Consider the following 23,019-nt stretch of genomic DNA (forward strand, 5'->3'; position numbering starts at 1 on the left):
TCAGTTCAGCGTCATGTTTTTAAAAGAGATTTTTTTGCAGTTAGATTGTTGTTTAGAAAGGTACACAGTGTCGTATCTAAAGACCACAACCCGTCCATCGTGGCGCTCTCGTGTTCCTCTCTCGGTGTTTTGTTTTCAGAGCACACGCGACTCGCGCGGTAGCGGTCCAGACGCTCGCTGTGAGGTCCCTCTGGCTCTGCAGTCTGTCCTTTTTTGGATGCGAGAGGCTGTTTGTGAAGTCTGTGGAAAGAATGTCAGAACACAATGAGCAGGAGGAAAAAAACACAGCTAAACTTTGCTTATTTTAGAATAAGCAAAGTGACTAAAGCTTTGCATAAATGAGCACTGTCTACAAACACCACGCAGTGACCTGCTTGGATGTTTGATGTTTGGCTTCACTTGGTCAGGTGTAGGAAAAGGTCATGGGCGGGGCTAAAAAACCCTCTGGCTGCTCAAACTAGTGATGAACCCAGCATCTAATTTACTGTTACGCCGATTTAAACAGGAAGAAATCACGTTTAGTTGTTAGTTGTAATATTCACATCTTCATGACATACGTGCGAGTCAGTAAGGACAAATCACTCAAATTCATGACAGCACTTAACACTTAAATGAAATAATATGTAGGAAATATTTCCATCTTAAAAGCTTCCAGTAGCTGCGGGTTCATATGTAAACTAACAACGAGTTATCTTACTGGAGAACAACGGAGGGACTGACAGACACGGGCAACATCATACGAAGAAATGATGGAACAGAGAGAAGAAGGTGGCAGGTATGGTGATCATCATGTGATCTGCTGACTAATGTATGTAAACATGAGCCTTGATCGTGTGCTCTGCCATCTGAACTCATACCTCTGTACACCTCTATTCTTAATCTTATACCAAACAGATGTCAGAAAAAGGTTAATCTACTAAATAAATCATGTATGTGTTGAATGTTAGTAACGGTTCAGAGGGTTGTTCACTTTGTGTGATGTGATTTCTCATTGGGGTCTGGTCAGTCGTCAGCATTTTGTTATTATTTCTGGTTAGCGCTGTAGGTCAAGCAGAAACGGACCTCACAACAACTGGGAGACTTTGATCCATGCACATCTGTACGAATGAGCTTTGTGGGCTCACGGTGTTTGAACGTGTCAGCCAAGAATGGCTCTCGAGCCGGCTCAGCTCACGATCACGACTTTTTCGTTATCCAAAACTATCAGCGATGTGTTGATAACGAAGCTCGTGCTGTGGATGGCTCGTCGCAGACGTTTGGTCCATTTTCAGCGTGGCCTTCCTGCCACCTGATGGTGTTTACCTCTGCTCGAGACCCGGAGCTTGAACTTTTACTGAAAACTGTTTAACCGTCATGCTCCATCCTCCCTGTGCTGGCATGTTTATATTAGCCTAACCTTAGCTCTGTAGTCACAAGGGAGCACGTTGTGTCAACTGGTGTAAATTCACCAACTGTCCAAACGTCGCTAATTTTTAGCTTCTGGTCTTTGTTCATCGCAGATAGCTGACAGACGTTGACCTCAGACCAAGTCTGTTTCTCTCGGCTAGGTGTCATATTAACATGACTTTAATGTAATTGTTGAGTTAACAGTAGCTTTAATAAGAGTGCACGACTCACATGGAATATACTGGATGCACCTTGTGGTTCAAAATGGTTTTGTGCAGCTGAGCTTCGTTATCAACTCCATCTTCTCTGAGATACATTACATACACGTCCCAGCTGGTGTGTATTCAGATTCTGTTCATATTTTTATTATTTTAGGTTTGAAGCTGTTTGATAAAAAGCTAATTTAAGAAACAACTAGAAGCTAATACAACACCATCAGAACTAGGGCTGCCACGATTAGTCGACTAGTCACGATTACGTCGACTATCAAAATCATCGACGACTAATTTAATAGTCGACGCGTCGTTTGAAGCTTTGTAAGATCCCAAAAGACGCAGGAATAAGTAGCAGGATTTAAGAGTGTAATAATGGACTGAAACAGAAGATGGCAGCACTGCATGTACAAGGATGCCAGCTGCCGTTAAACCCCGAAGAAGAAGAAGCAGCTGTGTCTGCTATTGTAGCTGTGTCCAAATTCTGGATCCGCATCCTCCTGTGCCCGCGTTTGTAGGCCGATTGTGTTACAGCGACACGACGAATACTGTCCAAATTCGTAGACTCCGACAAATACGCCCTTCGTTTCCCCAGATTTGAAGGATGGGTCGGTTGTATACTTCGTGGCCCAACCTATCCCAGAATTCATAGCGCGGCCCAGCTCAGTTTCCAACAATGGCGGCAGCTAGTTAGTTTTAATATTACTCTTATTATTCTTTCTGGGTCACAAAATAAACGTTTAACATATTTTCAGGCGAGAATGTAGCTGTGTAAACCTCAAATATCTGCTCAGTTTATCAAGACACCACATATTTTTAAAAGCGCTCCGGCGTTTTCGGAGACGTCTGTTACCCACTAGCTCGATAGCTAGCCGGGGGCTAGGTCACTAGAGCCGTGAGAACACCGGACTCCCGGCAAATCGTTTTCAAACCCACCGCCGTCTTTCGCTACTCAGGTTAAACATGATATATAAGTCACTAAGATAACTTAAAAATGTTATTGTTTGGCTTTTTTTCAGTGTTTTATTTGTTCCTGAGTAAATCGGTTTGGCTGAGATTAAAGTTATAGTTTTTACACAGCTGAATAAACATCAAGCAGACAACTGATTATCAGAAGTGTGAGATGCTCGAGAATTTACTCCGGTGTCCTGTTATATTTTAGATAGCAAGGAGTTTATTAAACTTCACCGAAACAAACTATCATCTTGTCTTTATTTTTAGTTAGCACAGACCTTAAACACTTAAAGCTGTAAGCTAATGATAGTTATATAAGAGCAGATGCTGCTGGTGCAATAAGCTGTACGTTTTTACGTTCAGTGGATGATGATCTGATTAGTCGACTATCAAAATAATCGTTTGTGGCAGCCCTAATTAGAATCATCTCAGTAAATTCAGGAACAATAAAGTTTTGTTTGTCTCTCACAAGTAGTAAATACAAAAACGAAAAACAAAATCTACATTAATAAAATGTAGCAAATATAATATGTAAATATTTCAAAAAGTAGCAGCAGCAGGAAACAGTAACTGAAGCTTTGAGTGTTTTCTGGCAAATGTCTGAGCAAAATAAAGGCGACTTAATGGAAAATGTTTATTTGGAGATTATTTTTTAACAGTTTCTGTCAGATTTAATTTTGCAGCCTGTATGTTTATATAAAAGTGGAAGTGGAAGCTGTGTCCTTCCCTGTTCATTCAATAATTGACCAGTTATTCTTGCTTTGGTTGTTTTTTGCTGCTCTAACAGAATAAAATCTGGTCCTGTCCCCTCCATTTAGTCCTGATATTGCATCTTTTGAACTACGCTGCGGTTCAGGAAACGGAGCCCTGCGATAAAAGTTTTAGGTAATTTTAAAAGACCGAGCGCTGCTGTGATTTGTGCCTGTCTGGAGTGTTTTCAGCTCAGTCTGACTCTAAAATTAGAGCCTGAGCCGCCTGACTGTGTGAGGTATGACGGTATCTGCAGCAGCCATCTGTGGCCGTTACGCACCGAGCTGCTCCACACTCGCGAGGACCCGACATCAAGCGTTTCTCCGCTATCTAACCTTGAACCCGAGACCATGTCTACACTAACCCTCTGAAATTGAAAGTGCAACTTGGCTGAGCTTCTGTTTGGACTGAAACGTGAACTGTTTTAAAAACAGACTGAATAAATCCATAAGTTTTCTCACTAGCAGAGATGAAAACATCTTTTTAAAACCTCATTTTGTGCCACATCAGCGAACTTTTTAAGCATGTTTCTAAAACCAGATTACGACTGTTGTTATTTTTAACCCCGAGCACTAGCAGCTGTTTGGCAGGTGTCAAAGCTGGTCAAGGATTTTATAGGGTTCGATTTTCCTAGCGACCGCTGGTTGCCAAGTGGTTTCCAGGTATTTGCCAGGTGGTTGGCAGCCAGTCTCTAGGCCTGTGTGACAGCGGTCTTGGTGACGGCTCTCTGGCAGGTGTGAAAACTCGTCGAGGTTTTCTGGGGAGCCGAGAGTCTCTGAGTTCTTGTTTGGGGCAGTTTCCCACATTTGTCCTGCACGAGGTTTCGACTTTTTGCGTTGGATTCCTGCTAGCTGTGATGAAACCTTCAGTTTGTGCCTCTTGTTGTGAATGTTGAGGTGTGTTTAGGATCAATATCTGTTAGAGAAACCGTCCTCTTGTCATCTTTTTAACGCTCCCGTGCCTGCGGTTGCAGCACCGCCTGAACCAGCATCGATTCATGTTTGTGCTCAACATTCGGAGCTGAGGTTGCAGCCAAATGTCCACATTTAGACGTCGTCCTTGAGCGCCGTGGGGCCGGTCACAGCGGGAGGGTAACAGTGAGGATCTGTTCAAAGAGCAGATCATCGTGAAAGAGAAAACCTGGCTCTGAATGTCGTCTCTCTTTGAATCGCACCAGCTTTCTGAAATGTTCTTCACTTCTGAGAAACGTCCTCGTGTTCAAGGTCTTCAACTAAAATTAGTCCCGAGTTACACAATCGCAGAGGCCCACACACACTCGCACAGATGTAAATGCACATGCTCACACACATTTTTAAAAACGCCAAATTCCTTCAGCAGCAGTCTCTCAGCAAATCTGCGTAATTACTCTCCAATCAGGACGATTAAAACACCGTCGACCCCGCACACGCACAAAGCCAGAACACACACGCTCATTATGTCAGCTCTCCAGAGTGTGTGTGCATCTGTGTGTGTGTTTTAGCATCCTTTCCCCTCAGCCGTCGGTGGGGGAATGATACCGACGTGGTTTTTTGGAGCCACTCTGCAGCGTTGCAGCTTCACCTGCGGCGTTTAGCTGAGCTGCTGCTGCTCTGCCGCTGCCGGCGGCGAGGGGAAACGAGCACTGCAAGGTCAGTGGTGAGTGTCAGCATGTGAGGAGGGGGGAGGAGAGAGGGAGGGAGCGAGCGAGGCTGGAAACAAAAAAGGAGAGGGAGAGAGAGACTGTGGAGTCGAGGTCCACCTGGCAGGCCGTCCTCTGCGTCGCCTCCAACAAGATGGATTCAGAGAACAACGAGTCGGGTAGGGAGCTTCTTTTTAATAAGCAATGCCTCTCCTGTGTGTGAGGGTGTCTGTGTGTGAGAGACATTGGCACAGTGAGAGAGGCTGACAGAGTCCAGGTCTCGGGGATGAAGCCTGCGTGGCAGCGGCCATCGATCTGCTCGTCTCGGTCGTCCAATCAGCTGCCGGTGCTCCTTGACTGACGTGCCTCGAGACCAATGGTGGCGAATGCACAGATTTCATGTTGTGAGGGATCCTGATGCTTTCTGACTGCTTTTGTTTTTGAATCGAAGCTCACAGTCGCCTCAGCAGCTGCAGACGGTGTGTGTGCGTGCACGCATGCATGGGTGTGTGTCTGTAGGATTTGTGCCTGTACAAATGTGAGTGCTAGATTCTCTTATTGCTGTGTCATGTATAAATGAGTATGGGCAGCCATTCAAAGAGCTACTCAGATGTATGAACATATTAAAATGCTCAAACATACAGAAAACTCTAGAAAGAGAGGGGAAGAGCTGAGTTACACCATGAAATACAAAAGTTGTGCCTTATTAATCCCAAAAGTTGGGAAATTATTTTCACAGCAGCCAAAAAGCAGCGATAAACCTGAGTGACGGTTTCTCGCAGGATGTCGAAAACCCATCGGCTCGTCCGACGCCGCCGACTTTCAGAAATGAAGGAGGAGCTCGCTGGAGCTGAATGGCTCAACTTTGCTTTTATGCAGGAGACACAAAACAAGCGAGAAGTGAGAGAAATCTCAGCGTCCCACGTGAGGTTCTGGAAATAAGCTGCTGTAGTTTGGTTCCAGCTGTTAGAACATTTCCGGGGAGTTATCTGTTACGGGTGCAGTTATGACCACAATGATATTTATCAGGTTATTTATCAGGATTATGCTTTGAGTTTTATGTATAGTGCAAACCTTTGCATCAAAATAAAACTGTTCCTCATTCACCTTAATTCATGAACTCAATGAAGTCAACATCTGGCCGACATCACGCTTACCTGAAGCCTTCGGTGCTCACTGTGTTTATTGCACTCTCACCTTTTGCCAGGGGGAACACGACTGGCTGGAGATTCGGGTGAGATGGACAGAGCGCACGCTCGCTTTCATGGACGTCTGAGCTGACGTTGGGCGATTCATGTTCGCAGCCACTGACCTGTTTTACTTTGTCGTCACGCATTAATAATACTGCAGTTTGTGCTGTGTTTGCTGGCAGCTCTTTAAGTCAGTTACGTTGCTTTGTGTCATAGACACAGCTCTACAGGTATTCATCACTTATGCTAAATCTGAAGTACTTCCAAAGAACAGATGACGACGTTCTTCTGGGAACAAGCTCGTCACGTTCTGTTGTGCCAGATGTTTGAATCTTTGTTCTCATCGTCTGGTGTCAGTTGTGTATCTGTCTCTTAACACACTGTTACTCATCCCGACTATTTCCAGGAAACTTGGAGCTGCGTGGTGCAGTATGAGGTCGTGTTCATTAAATCAATGAAAATTAAGCCAGAATCCTGATTTGGATTCAAATCGTGTGGCTCAATTAGCCGTAGTGTTTCCTTCCCTCGTGTTGTGATGTTGGCTGTTCAAAGTTTGGAGGCATGAATGGCAAAAACTGTTTCATGCAAAAAGATTTTTGCATGAAAGTTTTCTACTTTTCCTCTTCAGAGCTCTCCTGTTTTGCAGCTCATTGGCTCGTCTGATTAACGCTGCAGGGTCTTTACAATATAAGACTGCTGTTGTGTTTGTTGCACACGTTAGTACTTAACAGTTGCTTGGTTAGCTCATCAGTGGTTTAAAAAAAGGACAAGAACCAAATAAAAACAGCATTTTTTTTTTAAAGCTAAAACAACAATTTGATTGGTCACAGGAAGTCTTTCTGGGCTGATGGCATCCATTTGTAAACGAGATCTCTCAAACATGGCCGACTCGATCAGCTGCCTCACATTTACTCGTTAACCAACGCAGAGTTCACGAAGTTAATCCACTTGTATCTGAAGCTGCTTCGGCCTGTGTTCCCAGATGAAGCTGAGCATGAAGGACTGCGTGTGCGTGTTTGGGTAGCGGGCGGTCGTCCTTCCGCTTCAGGCTGGCAGATGTTTGATTGGCGGCAGCGCTGAAGCACCAGAGGTCATCCGCTGCCTTTCACGCTCAATTAAGTCCCTGCCTGCGGTACACCCTTTATGAGGGCTCTCACTGATGTGCATGTCTGCTAACTAAATGTAGCTCCAACAGCAGTCTGATGGTTAAAGCTTTCCTTTTAGAGCCAAGCTTGGAGTCAAACGGTTTTCTCAGCGAGTGAGGAGTTGATGGCAGGCAGCACTTCGATTTCCCTGCTGCAGGCTGTGATATTGGTTATAGTAGTGGCTTTCAGAGAGAGTGTAATGCAGGTCATTGCTTGTAGCAGGTAACGATATATCAGGATACACTCTCTGAATGCATGATTGTGCCAGATTATAGGTTGCAGCGCTCATCCAAACAGCATGCGTGAGAGACTGAAGTCATTTGTTACAGGAGCTCTGCACGGCTCTGATGGCTGATGCCACAGGTGCTCTTCACATACGTTCAGATACAAGCCTGGAAACAATGGAGGCGCTTTGTCTTTTATTCTCTTTGGGTCTTTTATGGTTGTGCTTGTGCTCGTATCTAAAACCAGTCCGCGATTTCTAAGCCTTATGGTCATAACTGGTTTGATAAGTGATTTGTCAGCTTGTGCGTACTGAGTGTTTTAAAAATATCCTGAAAGACCAACATCTTCCAGCCACCCAGGAGCAATTTGTTGAAAATCTGTGCTTTTTCCAAAAGGTCTTGGAGATTAGACCAGATCTGCTCGAGACTCACGGCCCACCTGTCGGCACACCTCAGGTGTCACTTCAGTTCAGCCTTTTAGTTGTTGTATCTCACTTATTTGTTACTGCGAAGTGTTTGCCTGTAATTAGTTTAAATGTAATTTTTGCATTGTGTGAATCTTGCATTCGGTTTTTATGTTCTGTTGTCTGTTTTCTTCTTTTCCATTAAAAGAAACATGTTTCCTGTCAGTGCAGATCAGATGCTTTCATGCTGGTTGGGGAGGAGTTTAGAAATGTTGTTTGAGTTTTCCAGTAACTCGTACCCCGATGCAGTCTGAATAACATGAAGATTGTTGAAAATGATCCTGTAATAGATGTGTGGCATGTCTGGAGTGTGAGGAACACACGTGAGCTATTACAGAAGTAAAACTGATGTAAAAGCCACAGACAAATGAAAGTTAACCTCAGAGTCCACATCAGCAGAGAGCGTAATCCCTGCCTTTGAAAGTCTGGTTACAAACTGTATTTGACTGAGTCCTGATCTTAGACTTCATTATAATGTAAGATGTGACATCTGAGATGCTTTGTGACAGATGCATAAATAAACTTTGATGTGTTGCATCAAATTTCAGTCAGATCAGACATCAGAAGTCAGATGTGAGGACTTTCATGCGTCGCATCAAGTCTTCTTTCATATTGTGGTTTTAAATCTTTCTCCTGTCAGATCCTCTTGATCTGAGCGGCGTGCCGGGTTGGAAACCGCTAAACCAGGAAATCAAAACCTGAATTTCAGTCACAACTAACTACCTTCAAAATGTCCCTCTCTTTTATTCCTTTGGCAGTTTTCTCTCTGCTCTTATTCTGCATTAAAATTTTTAGACATTTTGCTGACATTTAACTTTGCAGATATTTCACCCACAGTCGACTTGGATTTGTAGCTTTTCATCTCTGAGGAAGGTCACAGTCTGAGCTCCACTCGAAAAGATTCTTATAAAACTAGTTCACAGTTATGTAAAATATTATGATTATATAGTTCTGTATTAATTCTATAAATCATCACAATCAGAGGCTCCTCTACAAATGTGCTTGGTTCTCTGTTCTTGGCTACTTTTTAGGTGAAACTAAGTAAAAAGCAGCGTAATCCGAGTGCGTCTGTGAGCTTCAAGCTGGGTGTTTGCTTGAAATGACTTAATCGTTGTTTAATCAACATTTTCTGGCTTTAGCATTTCAGTCATCATACCTGCCAACACCCCCGTTGTTTCCCAGCAGCAGGTTTACTGTTTTACCTGGAAACCTGCTCCAACTTTATTATGAATGATTCACAGTTTTTATGTAATTAGAACCTTTGTTAAGCAGCATGTTACAGATAATAAATAATAGCTCCACATAATACGATTTTCCAGAATAAAGTGGATGGATGACGGTTGACTGTGTGTAATAAGGAATCTGTAATTTCACCCACTGAAGATCGCAGAGGTTTGACATGGAAAAGGTGGCATGTTGTGACCACGTGCCTTTCATTTATCTGATCTGCTCTCCTGTTCGCCGCTCAGTTTCACGCTGCCCGCCCCAGAGCAAAGCATTATAGCCCGAGCCTCGATGTTTTCAGATTTGCTAATGAAGCTGAGGTCAGTGGAAACTGCTGTGTTTTCCAGAATACTGAGTTCTTGGAATCTCAGTCTTTGCTGTGGGATTAATTGAAATGGCAGTGGCTGAACTCCTAACGTGATCAGTGTAATTCAGTCTCTGGCCGATCGAGAAGATGGGGCTGCTGATAGATTCATTCAGAGGCAGTCCCGCTTAATTGGATTCGTTCTGCCTTTAAAGAAGCAGGATGTCTTTTATAAGGTTTCTGCCTGCAGAGCTTCGCTTCACGTGGACCTCGCTGACACTAAAGCAGCAGATATTCTGCATTGAGTAAAAATGTCACTGATTTAGATCTGCAAAAATATAATGTGCATCATCATCATGTTAAATCATTTGCATACCAGAACATTTCATCGAGTCACAGCTCTCCGGCGCTGGCTGACAGACTGGCCACAAGCGATTACAGCCACAGTAGCAAGATGTCAGAGCGGTCGAGCGTCTATATTCGGGTTGCACGAGTGCGTACGCTGGTGACAGTTTTTATTTGTGGCAGCAAAAATTCCAAGTGTGGCTGCAGCCAAATGAACACACTGCTTGGACGAGCTGCTGCTGAACAGTTCGGGTCTGTCTGTAGTCATTCATCCAAAGCCGAGGCCTAGTTTCCACTACATCTCATCAGGAGCCTCGTGGATGTTTTTCTATTGATCGTCTCTGTAACGTCTTTGTTTCGATCTCTGTGAGAGACTCGCGTTTGTAAATCCCAACTAAAATCTGCACAGATGCAGTAAATCGTGGTATTTCTGCCTTAGCTCCAAGGTGTAAATGTAGAAATCCTTCTAGGCTGCTCATCCGTTTGTGGAGCATTGAAGGACGCGTATAGTCGTGTTCTACAGTGAAAGACTTTACACTTATTTAGAGATGTACTCAAGACTGAGAATAATGCTTAATTACCCACATGCTGCCAATGTTTAGGTTCGTGTTATTCACCTTTCTAGTCTCTAGTTATGAACCCACAGCAAAAATAAACAGGTTTAAGTTGAATATTTTCATTGATGCTACATAGAAATATTGACTCAACTTCAAACTTGCTTTGGTTTCAGAAAGCTTGAAGGGTTGGCTCGTTGGAAAAAATGACCCAAATCTTCTATTTTGCAGTGTTTGGTGACCTAAAAGCCAAAAGATACCAGGGAACCTCTGATTGGCCTTTTAGCAAAACAAACTAACAATATTCCACTAGCTTACTTGGCACAGCCTCTGGGATAGTCTGTTAGCTCATATATTTTTCCAACATGGTGAAAGTGCAGTGATTTCAACGCTGGTATTCTGATGTCTTTGTCTGCTTGGAAATATGAAAATCTTTAAGCATTTAATGGTATTAAAGGTTTGGGCTGTAGATGAAGCATCTCCTTCTTTGTGTTTTCACTGATTTTTTTGTGATCCCTTAACGATGTGCTTCCTGATGTTGGCCTCCTTTTAACGGCATTACTTCTTCCATTACTTCTCCTTTGGTTTTTTTTTTACTGACACGATGGAAGATTATTAAGAAATGGTCAGGAAATGACTGGTAATCATTTTGAAGTGGCTGAAAATCTCAGTTAAAATGTTAATGTCTATATGATGACACTGACACTGGATAATTGAATGCTAATGGAAATATGCCACTAATATTTCCAAATAACAGGCCACATAAATGGTTAGATGGGTGAATGTGGCTTGCGGTGTAAAAGTGCTTTGAGCGGTCAGTAAATCCAAAAAGTAAAAACAGTAGATACCAGTCTATTCACCCTCCTGTACTGCAGGGCTGATTGACACGGTGTCTCCAGGATACTCAGACCTGAGGACCTCTCATGATGTTCAGCATAGCTGCACTGCAGAGCTCTATGAATCATACTGTATGCAGTAATTTCATGGTCCACTGCATTCAGTCTACTGCACAGCCATCAGTCCTGCAGCTGCAGTCACATGACGCACATCATGATGCGAGCTGCCTGTCTAATGTCCTGTAGTGTCTCCTATAGGAAGAGGGAGCGTTGATGTCTCATGACTTTCACAACAGCTGCATCACCGCAGAGACGGTCGAGATCAGGTCCATAAGTATCATCCCAGTGTCATGATGTAATATGGCTGTTCTGTGAGGTCAAGCCAGGCACGCAGTGCTACAGTCCTTCTTTACCTCAAACAGCATTCTGTGCCATAAAACACCTCCCAGTGCCTGTTTACTGCCATCCTGTGGCAGGAAGCAGGTTTGATGGCGCTTGACTGGGATCTATTGGAATCTGTAACTTCTGTCATTTTAATGGGTGTGTCCTCGTCCTATTAGCAAAAACTGAAGCTTTTTACTTGCAGTTCACCCTCAGCCACACCTACTGCTGCACATTTTAACATGGGAGTCTCCCTTTTTGAGAACTAGAGGAACTGTAGTTCCTTTAATGGCCACTTTACATGTCGCTCTATACACTCGTTCTTGTGTAACCATATTCTTATTTACTTTGACATGATGCATCCAAAAACAACAACTTTCTGACCTCAGGCAAACTCAACCAAATGCTCTTCTTGGTTCACTTTTCCTCCACGCTGAGCCGTGTTTGAGTTGCCGTTGCGTCGCTGCGCCTAGCAGATGTGTTTTTTCAGCACAAGTAAACTCAAGTGGTGTTGCGTAAACAGCGCCATATGCCCGTGAGTGCTGCATATCGCTTCCTGTGGCAGTCCATTTGCTGACTCATAGAGAAACTGAGACTGTCTGTCAAGAGAGGAAGCAGCACAAAATTGCTCCACTTCAAACCTTCATATCCTGCTGGACCAGAGGCTGATTTTAACTGCTTTCAGCCTTCGATATTTCAGCAGCTGAGCTGGATAGTAAATGTGTTTGTTTCGGTGAACAGCTTGTTTGCTCTTTTTTATCATTTTAAATGTGGCTTAAGAGGTTTTTATTGACAACATTTCACAGCCCGGCCGTCCCAACATATCTGCTTTGTGAAGAATAGAAAATAAAAATTCAGTTATTTTGAAATTTGATCTGAAGGAGAAATGAGCTGATAAAAGCTTTAGGATTGAATTTTTCCTGCGCTTCCCGTACTCGACCTCGTCTCCGTTTTCCTGCTGTTACTGTAAAGTTTTTGCTCATTGGTTGTAAGAAGCGATTTTATTGGTCAGATTTCATTGTTAGGTTTAGGATGCAAAACGAGGAGGCAGAAAAACCTGTTTCACAGCACCTCTGGGAAAAAGGGAAGCACAGTTTTGATCTCTTTTCCTTTTTTTGGGTTTGATGGGGGTTTTTGAAGATCACAGCGTGGGGGCAGCGCCTCCATCAGTCCAACTGAACTCCCATTGTGAGCTGACATAAAGCTGAAGGCCTGGCGGATGGAAGCGGGAAGATAAACATTTGACTGTGATGTGAAGCAGCGGGTTCAGCCTGTTGACTGAGGTGGTCCTGAACTACGACTAGATGGGAATAGATGTGATTTTATTGCCGCTGAGGTCACAGAATTAGTTTATTATGAAAATACAGATCATCTGAATGTTGTTTTCTGTCAACTGTTGCTGAGGTTTAGTTGAGAAAAGATCAGAAGCTGTAACATTTTATCTAATCCAGCAACTGGATCAGTTCATTACCTCTTTTTTTTTCACACTAATAAACAACCGTAAACACTGTCAGCTTTGTTTGCTGCAAGTTACCATGAAAACCAAACAGAGCTTTCACTACAACAGTGAAACGTAATAATCAAAGGCCTGTCTTCAGTCCATAAGTGTAGCTGTAGCCAAGCGTGATAAACTTTGCGACTGCCCTGAAGTATCTGCAGCTGTAGTCTCTGTCAGTCACGCCTGTCGGCTTTCTTCTGGAGCACGAGTTAAGTGAGAGATCCTGTGAATCCCCCCTCAGCTTCCACTGCAAACACTTCACAGCAGCTTCTTTATCAGACTGACGGCTCTCATCTCACCACAGCCGGTGGAGATATGACAGGGAGAGAGGGAATGCTCCTAGCTGAGGCTCTACACTGACACATAATGGCTCCGTGATGAGTGCCAGACCTGTTTTTACTTTTTTTTTTAAACTGTGTTTGTTAGCAGGACTGCTGAACGAGCTGTATTCACATTTGCATTAAATTGTTCCTGCCGTGGAGCTCTGACCAGGAAGTGATTAAATGTGCCCCGATTGATTTATTTTCATGTGCTGTGGCACAAACACACACGTGCACACCTGCCATGTATCATCTGCACCTACGTGCACGTGACACAGAGCTGTAAAAGAGCAGCAGTCATGCAGCAGGACGTGTTCCCGGTGTGTATTTGTGGTTTGTGACTCGTGTGCAGCACACAGCAGTTGTAATGCTGCCTCTGGATATCGAACTATTACAGTGCGTCTCTCCTACGTCTCTGCTGTGGATTTCATGCATCACATTTTGTGTGTTTGTGCTTCAAGGTGTGTGTAAGTGTGTGTCTGCAGGCGTGTCTGAGTGAAATGATGATGTGATGAAGTTTTTATTAATTATTCTTCTGTGTGCAAAGAACAAAAATAATCCCATGTTATGTTTTTTATTGGCAGGTGTTACATTAAGAGTTAAAATAAAAAATAAACGTGTATGCAACAATAAAATTAAAAAAATGCAGTGAACGTAAACAATCGTCAATTTAAAACAAGCAAAAGTAGTTAATGTGAAAAATAATGTCAAAGTGAAACAAAAACACTTGGTAGCTGATGACAAACTTAGCGTTTACTTTATTAGTTTCTATCTGAACAGAAGGGTCGGGCCGTGCAGCTGAGACCACCAGCTGGCACCGCTAAGAGAAGAAAAAGCTGCACGACTCAGTGAGGGAGAGGCTGAGAGAAGTTATTTTATTTTAAGGCAAATTATGTTATTCATGTGTTATTCATGGAAAGCCGACCTACAGACAAAAGATCTGTGAACTATACTGTGCTGGAGCACAGAAAGGTCAAAAGCACAGATTTTTACCTGATTGGCTCTTTTAGGGCCGCATCAGCTCACCTGCCATGTTTGCTCCATCGATTTATGATCTGTGAAGTGTGTGTAATAGATGGTTCTACAAAAGGACCCCTGGGCCTCACCTTACTCATCATTTAGATTCAGGTAGCATCTCTAGATTCCTTATAATGTAATTTAGAGACTCTGCAACATTAGAGAGAAACTAGGAATCAGGTGATCGGCTATGAGCAGTACAGGGCGACAGTGGTGAGGAAGAACTCCTTATTAACAGGAAGAACCAGATTCTTCATCAGTTAGAAGATGATGGGAAAGAGGAGGGAATCCATCACACTTTCAAACACAATGTAACAAATGAACGTTGTATTTCCAACAGTTTGTGCAACAACAGTAACGGCTCGTTTGCGCCCCCCGCTTCCCCAGCTCTAAGGCTGCAGTTTGGCATCCAGCAGCTCTTTGATTCAGGCTAATGTATTTAATATAACGCACATTCTTTGCCAAGAGTTGAACTGAGAGACATTAAGAAAGTGATTCAATCCAATAACCACTGAGGGATCCTGAGCTCTCAGGATTTATGAAGAGGAATGTCGAGTTAAATCCCCTCGCTGCGCCTCTCTCCCTCGATAAAAGGCTTAGACAGGTAATTGTGTGCTGGCGCTGACTCTCACCACCCCGCTCCTCCTCTCGGATGCCCACCAGCTTCAGTTTTAGCAGCTCACTCTTTCACTTAGCTGCTCCCCTGAAATTAAGGCTGGTTTAAAGACGTCCTGATAGCTGCGATTCATTATTTAGCAAATACATACAAGTGAAGTTTTGGTCTGGACGTCAGATCTGTGATTAATGTCGTCATCTTCAGTGTCCTCCAGAGCTTCCTTGTCTGGGAGGTGGATGGGAGGGTGGAGGTCTTTATATTGGGCTCATCTGTCAGGTTGTAGCCTCTCCTCCTCCTCATAACCTCTTCAGTGTTTTCTCCCCTCTTGTTTTTCTCCCTCTACCATCACCCGTGATGCCACCCTGTTCAAGTCTTTTGCCCTTTTAAACCCTTTGCTCTGTTTTGTCCCTTTTTACCCCCATTTTCCTTCCTTTCTTCCCCTCTTTCACTCCTCCTCTCGCTTTTTCCTCACTCTTCCCCCTGCATCCACCTCTCCCTCTGTCTTTGCCGGCTGATTTCTCCCTGCCGGTGGCTGTAATTTGCTCAGAGACGGATGGGTCGGCTCAGCAATCATCCTCCTCCCTGCTGTTTTTGATGGATCTCCCGGCTCAGCCGTTGGAGTCATTCTTCGAGCCGCTCGGCTTTAGCTACCCCCTCTGTGTCAGACTGATGGAGCGGGCGGCTGGGAGACAGCAGCTTCTGTTTCTTGAATGCGTTTTTTAAAACCCAAATGTCGCCGGATGCGCTCTCGGGGTCGGCATTATAAGCTCGACCTCACCGGTGCTGAGTAGGATCCCCGCTGGCCTTTGCTGAAAATGTTGAAATGCTGGACCCTGCTGAGTCGCCATCTTGGACTTCCTGTGGATTTTCAAGAGGTCGCTTTGTGCTCCCTCATCTTGATGGTGGTCTGTTGGGCTCGGATCAGGAGGTCACGTAGATCGTTTGAGTGTCGTGGAGAGAAGATGATTTATTTAAGAGCCTTTATTCCTGCTGGAAGCCTGCTTTTTAGAAACCGTCTGCAGATTGTTATGAAGCTCAGATTCGGTCATTTGCTGCTCAGAAGACAAGAAGTCTGCAAGAACTGGCATTAATTAGCTTTAAGTTTTATTCTTCATGTAAATTTGTAAAGGTTTTTTGTTTTTTTAATAGATGTTGAGCAGGTTTTCTATCATTCAACAGCCACTTACTTTTTTGTGGTTTTTATTTGACTAATTTAATGGTTTGCTTTCTCAAGAACTCAACTTTTTAACTAATTCAGGTCTTAAACGGGTCACAGGTGCCAAAACGCGTTTTCTCAAACGGTACGGCCTCAAAGATGCGATGAAGAGCTTGGACATCCAGAGGGAGCTCGTTGTAGAGCAGGGGTGTCAAACATAAGGCCCAGGGGCCAGACTGCCAGACACTCCTTCGTAAATTTCACAGCATTTCTTACTGATAGGCAATAGATGAAAGAGGTAAAGACATGGCTGTTCATACTATAATTATCAAAAGCAGAGGTTCTCTCTAATCTTACACATTTATTTCTTACAATTTAAACCCAAAGACTCGAGGGTTGAATGTGTAGGTAAACTTCTTTACGCTGACAGAGGAATTTACTGTTCCAGCCCATTTTAAGATCAAAGTGAGCTGTATGCGGCCCACCATGGAAAACGAGCTTGGCATGGCTGGAGAAGATCCCGGGGAAAGGATCCAGCTGAGATGGTCCAGGCATCTGATTGGATGGGAGGAGACTCTGAGCTGGACCCACAACAACATTTTGCTGGGAACTAAGCACATTTGGATTACCTGCTTGGCTTCCTTGACCTAAGTCTGGAAAAGTAGAAGATGCTTTGGGAAGCATGGCTGTCAGTGATGTATTGTTGACCCCACAGACACACTAAAGTCTACCTTTACCAGTCAAAGAGTGCTTGATGTTTTTCTAGTGCATCCTTTACTGCTTTTTAACATTTAACATCATCAGGAATCTGTTCCAACACACTTTGAGAAGCCGTTATCTTTTAATAAAGGATTATAAAACACTCCTTCGTGGTCTGGCCCAACTGTGACCTCAGTCACTAACACGCAGACATTCATGAAGTAATACTCACTTTAAAGTATTTAAACCTGTAGCTTTAAATAAAACTGCAGTATTTTCTGTCCCCTCTGTTCTGTTTTAGGGGTTAATATTCACTGTGCTTAAAGCAAAATAATCCATTTGTCGTTTTGTAAGACTTGTACCTTCCCGCCTCCGCGTTTGCAGAGAGCTCAAGTTCCCCGTGACGCCTCCTTCCTCTTCACCATCTAGGAAACGTGAACCCTCGTATTTCATCTGACTCCGTTTCCATTTCCTTCTTTTGTCTCCTCTACATAAATATTTAAATGAGAAACACTGAGCTTCCACCGCCTCCGCAACAAATCCACTATCTGAAGTTGGATCATAATTCACTTTCGAACATAACAAATTTATCACAAAGCGCCGACTGTTCCTGTGGCTGCTGGTTAAATGTTTATAAGGCAGTGCCACGGGGAAGGTGAGAGCGCTCAAGGCGATACCATCGCAAATCTCTCTACTGTATAAATAAGGGAAGTGTTGGTGAATATCCTTGGTTTCAGGGAAAAACTTTAACTTGTAGATTTATTATGCAAATTAAGACTCAACGAATTCTGCACCTGCTTTAAGATGTGTTAACTAATACAACACGAAGCACGGAGGGAAGCGTTTTAATTGTCAACTCTAGATGAGGTTGAGATGTTGTGTGATTGTTAAAGTGTATAAAGGTAAGCGTAATTCTCCAAAGCAGAAGTATTTGCTCTATATTATCTTACAGACACTGTGGGTGAGGGGGTGAGGGGTGGGGGGAGTAATTAGCAGAGAGGGTATTTGCATAATTCATAAACAAATGCAATAAACTAAAATTAGTAGAGGTTATTGTAGCTTCAACGTTGAGATTGAAATAAACTGTAATGTAAATTAATATTTGAAGATTCAAAAAAGAAGTGTAAACGACCAGATAATGAAGTTGTTGTACAGACACCTGAACGTAACTTTACCCTCATCACAGTTTGTGGAGGAAAAAAATGATTTGTTGATTCAAACAAAGAAAGTCTCGGTTGGTTCGTGTTGGATCGATTAAACGTATTTTTAGATTAAATGATATAAACATTTAGAGATTAAATAATTAGGGCCTTGTAGTCTACATTGTGATGGGCTTTTCACAGATTGTCCAAAAATAGGATTAAAAGAAAAAGATGAGTATATGAGATGATGCCGACTCCCTGACTGGTTTTGAATGTGAAGATAATTTTAACCAAACAGCTCACAGGCTGCGTGGGAGCAAACCTTTTGGAGTAATGTCACAGCTATAGCATGCTAGTTAGCTTAGCTTAGTCTGTGATAGCTTTGGTATCGTTTGGATGATACTGGCAGCATGTTTTTTGGTCTCAGTTAAGTCCGTTTCCTCCGAAACTCTGGCTGAAAGATCAGACCTGATGTCACTGATCGCACCAAATGGAACAAATATATTATATTTGCAAAGACGGCGAGTTAAATCCAACAGACTGACTCGTTAAATGAGAAACAAACTGGACTAAACAGGCTGTTTTATGAGTCCTCCTGGCATCCTGCGTCTGCACATCGAGGAAAGGTCGCAGTAATATTGAGCACCACAGGAGAGTTTATTACTCTGCTTATGAGTCCAAACTCCCTCGACCTGTATTGCTCGACTCCCTTTTATAATGTCCCGAAATGAATGTTGTCCTTTCGCTCTGAGGTCTAAATGCCCCGGCTCATGTAACCCTAACAGCTCACTCTGTATTTTCTTTTTTCCTGAAAGCTTTAAGAAGTTTAAGGTGTTTCACCCCATCGTTCATGTCAGAAACTCATTATAAAATATCTTCCTAAATAACAGCACATCCTAACTCTTTCATCCTGCCCATTGTTGGGAATAAAATGAAGAGTAGTCCTTATCTTACTCGAGCCAGAGACGAATCGGAGAAAAATCCACATATTACAGAAGTTTAGCCTCCACAGTTTCATTTCGCAGTGGCCACGTTTATGATGTGAAAGGTAGCAGTGCATGCAGGGAGAATAAATCTGATAATCTGATCAGTGTTTTGGTCCCAGCGTTTCACAAACTAAGGTTGAACTAACAAAATAGGCAGAAGTCTTACAGCTGAACATCTGAGCTCTCCGACTGTGCTTTAATATAAACAGCATTTCTGCAAAGGAACGGGTGCAGCGAGCTCACCTTCTGCTGATAAATAAGAGACCTTGAGAAGTTGTGTGTCCGGCGGTCAGATAATCCTGCTGACAGACCGCCGAAACCCGGCCACAACTCCGAGCCACAGACTGAGGGGGAAAAACAGAGTTTTAAGCAGCATAAATTTAGATATCCGTCTGGCTGGGACAGCTCCAGAGCGACAGGGAGGCTGTAAATTTATGGGCCATCATCTGTTTTTGTGCATGTGTCCTTCAAGGTTCAAAAGCAGGATGTGGTAATGCAAGTCAATGAGCCCACCAGCCATTCACAGGAAGGGTTTTCAAAGCAAGCAAACACTCGGGCCATTTGCAAAATGCATAAATATCAGGATATTTATGGGTATGAGCAGCAGACATTCATGTATAAATAATGTGTAACTGTTAATGTAACAAACAGGCTCACAGCTGCAGATCTGATGAGACACTTTTTAGGTGTGAAGTAAATATTGGAGTCATGATGTGTCAGATTTCCATATTCCTTCGTCTTCCTGACTGACAGTGAGCCTGTTGGAGGTGGATGTACAAAGTGGGTCTTTTTTTTCTTTCCAGGTGAAATAAAAACGACATATTTGAATATGTTGGGCACATCGTATACAAACAGTTTGCTTTTAATTCTTGAACATGCATTCACAGATTTGCATATTTCACCAACAGGTGCAATGGACAGATTCATATATCTGCTAATTGGTACTAACAGACTTGAATACAGCAATTTCACTCACCAAAACTGGAGCACAGACAGATTTTTATCTGCTAATTCCAACAGTATAAGTGTAGCAGAGAGAGTCGGGTTCAGTGTCGTGAATTAGTGGAGGTGAAATCTGCAGCTGCTTGTGTCGGGGCACCAATCAAGTCGAGTTCTTAAAAAGGGAGAAATTGACTCTACAAGCCCATCTTATTCATTTTCTTTACTGCTTTATCCATTAGAGGGTTGTTGGAGAGGTGGGACTTGCAGAGCCTACGTCGTACCAGCATTTATGCTCCTGTCTGCTTTGTTGTTCAATTTCACCACCAAAACACTAGTTGGCAGAGTTTCTATCTTTGATTTGCTCCATTCTCTTCTGATCTCTTTGAAAAATGGTAACAGAAGAAGAAGCAGCAGTAAACGACAGCACTAAACGGTAGAGCAGGGCGATATGGCCAAAAATATTTATCACGATATATATTTGAAAATTTGCGATAACGATATAACTGACAATATAATTGATTGCGAGACAAAATACAACTCCACAACTTTACAAGCGCAAAAAAACCCATTCCATTTATTTTCACTTAAACAAGCAGCTGTTTTTTTTTTATGTGCACTAAAGCTATATAAAAATGTAACAGTGCAAATGCAAATTCCTTGCTGACAGTTTAACCAAAAGGGATTTCCAGTAGAAATGGGCTGACGTATCCTGAGCATAACCATGTATAATATCCACTAAAGTTATAAAGAGGTGCTTTGCAACATTAAACTGCAGTGTGGCAAATAAAAAAGTGAAATACGTATTTTTCGGACCATAAAGTGCACGGGATTATAAGGCACATTAAGCGAAACAAAGCAGTCAGATAAATCAAACTATTCAACTCATTCTTCTTGCTTCTTCCACTTCTATACCATTGATTTGTTAATGCTGTATTCTATCACAGCTGCTCTGTTCCCATGTTGTTGCAGTATATTAATGACTAACCTCGTATTGTGGATGGATCATCTCAGTTGTTCTCCTGACTGAAGTTTGGTCCGTTTACAGCATCCTGCCATGCGATTGCATTTGTCCCTGACCACCAGGAACCTTCACATTAACTTTTATCGAGTGGAAAAGTGTTAGCTTAAATCCTGCAGCTTCACTGTTTATGTTATGCTAACATAGCTGTGTCGCTAACGATCACGTAGCACATCATTATATACCACCTAGCCCAACTTCAGTAACCTTACAAACGTCACTGCTGTTTAGTTTTCTGTCTTCATTTATGTTGGAAGTGATAGCAGAGCTGTACGTTTGAATTTTTTCAGAAATCTCAGTCAGAACATGCTACATCATGCTTAGGTAACTAGCGAAACTAGCGAGCTAACTTCCGCTAACTTCCTGCTAACTTCTAACTCCATTAAATGTAATAAATTCTTTTTTCATGGATGCCTGGATGTTAAACTTCATAGTTACACCTGGTAAAGCAGCAATGCTGATTGTTTTATTAAAGATGAAAGAATTTAGACAGTTTTTAACTCTCAGTGATGCTGCAGTGTTCATTTGACTTTGGGACCTGAAAGGGACGGAGTATAGGACCCAGATTACTCCCAGATTTACGAGCACCTTAGTCCGACAAATACGGTAATAACGACGGCCCGCTTGCATGTTTTTACAAAAAAAAAGTGCTTTGATGGGTATCTGACGGACAAACACCAAACCAGTTCCACATCATTGAAGTGTCACCATTTTTACAAACCAATTCTGGTTCATCCGTTTCACTGAACGATCCGCTTTCTCCCTTCTCATTCTCCGTTACCGCCATGCTTTTTCGGCCATGTGCACATGCGCGTTTTACACATATTATCGCGATATTTCTTTTTCTTATCGTTGCCTAACATTGTACCGGTATTTCCGTGAACGGTATAATATGGCCCAGCCCTACTAAACGGGTCCATCGCAGTCGCTGCAGACTGGGTCGAAGAAACATGTTGTTACATTTCTAACGAGTAAACATCAGGTTATGGCGTAGGGTTTCAGAAGGGCTTGCAGGATGATTTGAGTTCAGTGTGAGCACGAAGCACGAAAACACCCTGGACATGCTTCCAGCTGTTCTGTGATATTTCAGCCAAACCATGCTGGGATTTTATGGCACACGGACATCATCTCAGTTACGTCCATTAGATTAACTTAACATCACGTCCTGGATGTCCTTCAGTGGCTTTAATGCTCCCTTCATGTCTTTCTAAAAGATGTAGGGGACCATGCTTGTGCATCAGATCAGTGTCAGAACTGATGAAGATGGATCTGTATCAGCTTTATATCTTCATATAAATACCTGCGTCCTCGTCTGTAGTCCTTCAGTGAGAGGATTATGTTTCCTGTCTGATAACATCGCCCTGCTTTCCCTTGAAAATTTTAACAATAACACGCTCAGCCGCCCGCTGCTCTCCTTCAGGCTGCTCTCACAGCTCATTTAAATCCAGCTTCTATCATCACAGACTCAACTTTATTAATTTTTCTTATCTCCAAGGACGGCGTCTCAGCAGCCAGACGGGCCCGCGCACACTCATCTGCGACCCCAAAAACGCGAGGCGAACAAGGGCGGATGCTGTCGGGCGCCTGATTGACAGTGTGTAGAGAGAGAGGGAGGGAGAACATGGCTTTCATCTGCTTGTCAAAGGGCAGGGAATTAATCAGCAGGGGTGAGGGCACTCTTTAATCTTGTAGATTACGTGCCTTGCAGACGGTTTAGGTGTAGATTAAAGGACGGGCCGATGCCAGAGGTGAGAGTTACGTTGGTGGGAGGTGTGTTTGTTTTTACTTACGGCTGGAGAAAAGATGGAAGTAGTAGATGGAGCAGCAGCGTCATGCTTAAGAGGTCTTGAGGTGTATGTTTTCATGGAGCTGTAGGGTCTGAAGAACATAATTCTACCTCTGTATACGCCACTGGATGTATAGGGTAACATATCTGATGAAAGAAAACTAAACCTGATGTGTTCACTGGCTTTAAATATGGATGAAAATGAGGAGGAAATACGACCGCCCTCTTATGTAGGTTGATTGGTGATGTAAT

At 43.0% G+C, this 23,019-nt stretch overlaps 1 protein-coding gene across 3 annotated transcripts in view; it reads left to right on the plus strand.

Annotated features, from left to right (window-relative positions):
* Positions 1 to 23,019, plus strand: part of efr3a (EFR3 homolog A (S. cerevisiae)) — a 101,458-nt gene that overhangs the window by 8,389 nt on the left and 70,050 nt on the right. Inside the window, exon 1 of one of the 3 annotated variants that reach the window (XM_040049328.1) lies at positions 2,886 to 5,099. The exons of the other annotated variants lie outside the window; for them this stretch is intronic. Within the exon in view, the coding sequence (XP_039905262.1) occupies positions 5,075 to 5,099 (25 nt within the window). The 5' untranslated portion in view covers positions 2,886 to 5,074. Of the gene's footprint in view, positions 1 to 2,885; positions 5,100 to 23,019 lie in introns of those variants that run through there. 3 annotated transcript variants of the gene reach the window in all.

Source organism: Simochromis diagramma, unplaced genomic scaffold, assembly GCF_900408965.1.
Source record: "Simochromis diagramma unplaced genomic scaffold, fSimDia1.1 OVJJ01000355.1, whole genome shotgun sequence".
Classification (NCBI taxonomy): Eukaryota; Metazoa; Chordata; class Actinopteri; order Cichliformes; family Cichlidae; genus Simochromis; species Simochromis diagramma.